Raw genomic sequence first — 4,673 nt, 5'->3', positions numbered from 1 at the left:
ACATACATACATACATATATATATATATGTATGTATGTATGTAGTATCTTATAAAGCTGGATGGAGAGATAGGTAGATAGACGGATATAGATACATAGGTGGATAGATAGACAGATGGATAGACAGAAAGTCAGCTGGATAGATATGTAGATGCATAGATAGATAGCAAATAGATAGATAGAGAGATATATACAGATAGAGATAGACATAGATAGATGGATTAACAGAAAGAAAAGATTATAGATAGACAAATTAAAAACAAATTTCTGTAGTTATGGATATATATAATATATAAGTATAATATATATATATATTATATATATTTATATATACACACAACACACACACACACAACACACACACACACACACATATATATATATATATATATTCACATTTATATATATATATTATGTATTTTTGTTTGTATATATATATTATGTATATGTATAAAATATGTGCGTTTGTGTGTGTGTGGTTTGTGTCTGTGTGCTTATATTATATATATTATTATATATATATATTTATATATATATATTTATTATATTATATATATGTCTGTGAGTTGTTAGTGTTGTGTGTACATATATGTATGTATATGTGTATATCTATGTATGTAATATATATATATAATATATATATTATATAATATTTATGCATATATATATAAACATATAATCATATTATATATATATATATATATATATAATATATATATGCACCACATATAATGCACTACATATATATTTTATTATATATACATATCTATTGACATAGTAATCACAAATATATGCATTATATTATTATATATTTTAAATTTATATATGATGCACCCCACATATTTTTAATGCACAATATTAAATATATCATATTCATATATCTATATTATATATGCACACATATAATGCATATATATATATTCACACATATATCAATTATATATGCACATATTATACATATATAACTACATAATATATAAACACATAACATATATATCACAAAATCATACAACACATAAACTATACATATATAACATATATACATACACACACACTACATTATAATATACATACATATTATACATACATACACACACTGTGTGTTGCTGTGCATGTGAATGTATGATACACAGATGAGTCAGTGCTCAAGAATCATGAACTGGTCAGAGCAAGTTGGTAACAGGAGTATGTTGCACTTTCAGAATTTTCTGAAGTGCTGTACTTTGTTAGGAAAAAAATATGATGTTCTATGAGAATAAATTGAATGTTTGTGATGTAGATATGTTATCGCAATATTAATATTTGTGTGATTGTTTTTTTTCAGCACCAGCGAGAGAGAGAGAGAGGAGAGAGAGAGAGAGAGAGAGGAGAGAGAGGGAGGAGGGAGGAGGAGGGAGGAGAGAGAGAGAGAGAAAGAGAGAGAGAGGAGAGAGAGAGAAAGAAGGCTTACCTGCACACCGCCACGACCGCGATGGCAGCGAGCTCGAACTGAGCGCAGAACGAGTAGAGAATATGAAGCCAAAGAAGGACCCTTAGGTCGAGCCTCGTCATGTCACATACAAATCCTATCAGCCTTTCGGCCATCACGGGTCGGGTTATCAGGCAGATCACGAGAAGAGAAGCGAAGACGCTCATCATCAGCAGTTTCATGGCCACGTTGGTTTTCGTACACCTCGATATGCACCACAACGCAACACTGTTCGCTAGAGGGTCAATTTGAAAAGTTGTAAGAAATAGGGCAATGATGTGATTATGATCTCATATAAAACTAATAAAATGTTGATATATGAATGTACGGCTTCTTGGGATGATATATCATATATTGAATGTTAATGAATGAAAACAAGATCATTGCCGTTGAGGTTTGCTATTGGTTTAATAATACACGGAAAATACATATAAACTCTGGTTTATATACTAAAGATGACAACGGTATCACGTAAACACATGTCCACTTACCGATGGTGCCTAAAACGAAAACAAGGTAATTATGAACGATGCCATAGACAACGAGTGGATAGGACAATAAGTCGAATTGTCCGTGTAGTGGTCTATGTTCATTGAGCAGTTCATCGTGAATGTCTGTTTTTACACCCAGCCTTGCCCTACCCTTTTCCCTGAGCACACTTATGTGATTATTTCTCCTTGACTGAGCACACGGCTGGCACTCTCAGGTCAACTTCTTTATTGCCTGAGCTCTCAAATGTCACTGCTCAGAGACTCCCTTCTTGACTGCTTAGATAATGAAGTGACTTCGGTTTCCAACAACGGGCCACACCAGGATTCAGCAGCGCCGAGCGGTACGTCTTCACTTGATCAAGACAGGAAACTCAATGCCTGCGTGGGGGTCCGATTGTCAGGGTCACAGTAAGGATGCCGAAGACCACACGCTGCATGTGGGACGTTGTTGCTGTCGTTATTTATCAACCAGTTTGTCCATTGCTGCCTTTACGGGAGCGTTTTTCGGTCTTGTGACAGTTTTTTTGTGGATTATTTACTGGCTTTGTGATTATTTGATTTTTCTATGTTCGTGCAATTATCTGTATAAGGGTGTCCACGAAGATTTCTTACAAAATGTTCGTGATACGTTTCGGAGGTGTAGGAATTCGGACTTCCCAATATGACTTCATTTTTTACAGAGTGTTGGGTAGGACAAAGGAAAAGAAACGAAATGTATGTTACGTATATATATATATATATATATATATATATATATATATTATATAAGTAAACTAACCCGTGAGTGTGCACATGTGCGCGCTTCCTTACATGTACGTATATAAATACACACATCACAAGTGCACGATGCGTGCGTGTGTGAGTTCCTACACCACGCACGGATTTGCACATTTGGGGTTAGTTTTACTTAGATACGATGGTGCTACCTTGTTGTTCAGTCCGTGCATGGTCAAAGGCTATGGAAGTTCATCCTATACAAGACAACTGCTGCCTTGCAGTTCAGTCAAAAAGGCTATGCCAGTCCACCCTATACAAAACAGTCTACTGCCTTGTGGTATTTATAAGTTGAAAAGGCTTCGGGAGTCAACTCTGAGGAAAAATCCGTGGCGGGAGCCCCGAAGGCAGTTCGTTGTCGCTTGTCACCTCGTTCTGTAACGCCTGCAACGTCCCTGGTGCCAAACTGTACTGGTCTTTGCCGTTCCTTAGGATCCCTCAGCTGCGTGGAGACAGGGAGCGTGCGACATGGGAAACAGCTTGCTCCTCACATTCTTTCGCCCATGCATTGACTCTACCTATACGGGAGTGGGTAGAGACAACAATGCCATAGTCGACATCGACTGAAGGTGGCCGTCGATATCTATTTATGTGTGTGTGTGTGCTGGTGGTGGTGGCGTGTGCGCGCGTGTGTTGTGTGTGTGTTGTGTGTGTGCATCTGTTGTGTGACACAACAAAACACATTCAACCATATTATTATATATGTTATATAAATGTATGTATATAAAGATGTATATGCATGTTGTATGTATTGTTTTTTTTATATACATAACCTTCAACACACACACACTACACTATATATAATATGTTTATTATTGTTATGATTGTGTGTGTGTGTGTGTGTATGTATTACATATATGTTTATATATGTGTATAATAAACAATATTTATTAGTGTAGTGTGTGTGTGTGTGTGTGGTGTGGGGCGTGTGCTGCGTGTCTATTAGATGTATATATATAAATGTATATAAACATTATGTATATATATTAAATGTAATAAACATATGATTATATATCATAGTACATAAAATATATGTTGTATTATGTACTAGTATTAATGTTTGTGTGTTGTGTGTGTGTGTTGGTGTGTGTGTGTGTGTATGTGTGTGTGTATATATATACTTACACACATACACACACATGGCTTTCCCTCTATGGCTGAGTCATTTAACTCCGCACCTTTAAAGTTTCGGCTAAAATATCATAATGGTTTAAGGTTTCACATACCGTCTTCGTAGCACCTTTAAGTAACCAAAGGGACAGTAAAACTTTCAGAATGATATCCTCAGGTAACGTTATACGCAATTTGTGTCTACATCGGCTTTTTTTTTTTTTTTTTTTTTTACAACTTTATTCCTTAAAACTTATGGTTAGATCAATTAATAGTCGCCAAATATCCGGGTAAAAAAAGCTCGAATGAATTTACGATGATACTTTGCCACTGCAATGCTGGAAGGATTTTTTTTTATCCTATCATTCACAAACTCCATCACGTGTCAATCCAGCATCCTTCGTCATAAGATAAACGATTGCTCATGCCTCATTTCCGGCTTCGAGCCGACATCGGGGATTGCGTCGGTCGAGGGGAGATAGATTCTAAATCACACGTTAAATTCATAGACATAACCAGCTCAAAAAGTGGAAAAATACTCAGGCGATGATATGGGAATGGCAACATGCAGTAAATCCCGGAAAATACGCCCGTTTCGTACGACGTGAGGCTACGTGACGTCAGGAGTGCGCTTATGCGGAAGAGGACGGCACCGTTACGTCACCCAATGAAAATGTTGCACGCTCAGACGGACCTTCTGCTGAATGTGACATAAAAAGTTCACCTCAGCCACCTAGATAAATCAATACATAGATGTAATGCAATGAATGTTAAACTATATCACATATATATGTACACAAACGCTCACGCAATATATTATATATATATTAT

At 36.0% G+C, this 4,673-nt stretch overlaps 1 protein-coding gene across 1 annotated transcript in view; it reads left to right on the top strand.

Annotated features, from left to right (window-relative positions):
* The first annotated feature begins 2,202 nt into the window (after positions 1–2,202).
* LOC125044162 (mediator of RNA polymerase II transcription subunit 15-like) overlaps positions 2,203–4,673 on the top strand; it is a 14,959-nt gene continuing 12,488 nt past the window's right edge. The window contains exon 1 of the mRNA XM_047640614.1: positions 2,203–2,366. Within this exon, the coding sequence (XP_047496570.1) occupies positions 2,203–2,366 (164 nt within the window). The remainder of the gene's footprint in view (positions 2,367–4,673) is intronic.

This window comes from Penaeus chinensis, chromosome 35 (assembly GCF_019202785.1).
Source record: "Penaeus chinensis breed Huanghai No. 1 chromosome 35, ASM1920278v2, whole genome shotgun sequence".
Lineage (NCBI taxonomy): Eukaryota > Metazoa > Arthropoda > Malacostraca > Decapoda > Penaeidae > Penaeus > Penaeus chinensis.
Note: the sequence above shows the minus strand (reverse complement) of the source record. Positions and strands in the feature narration are given on the sequence as shown.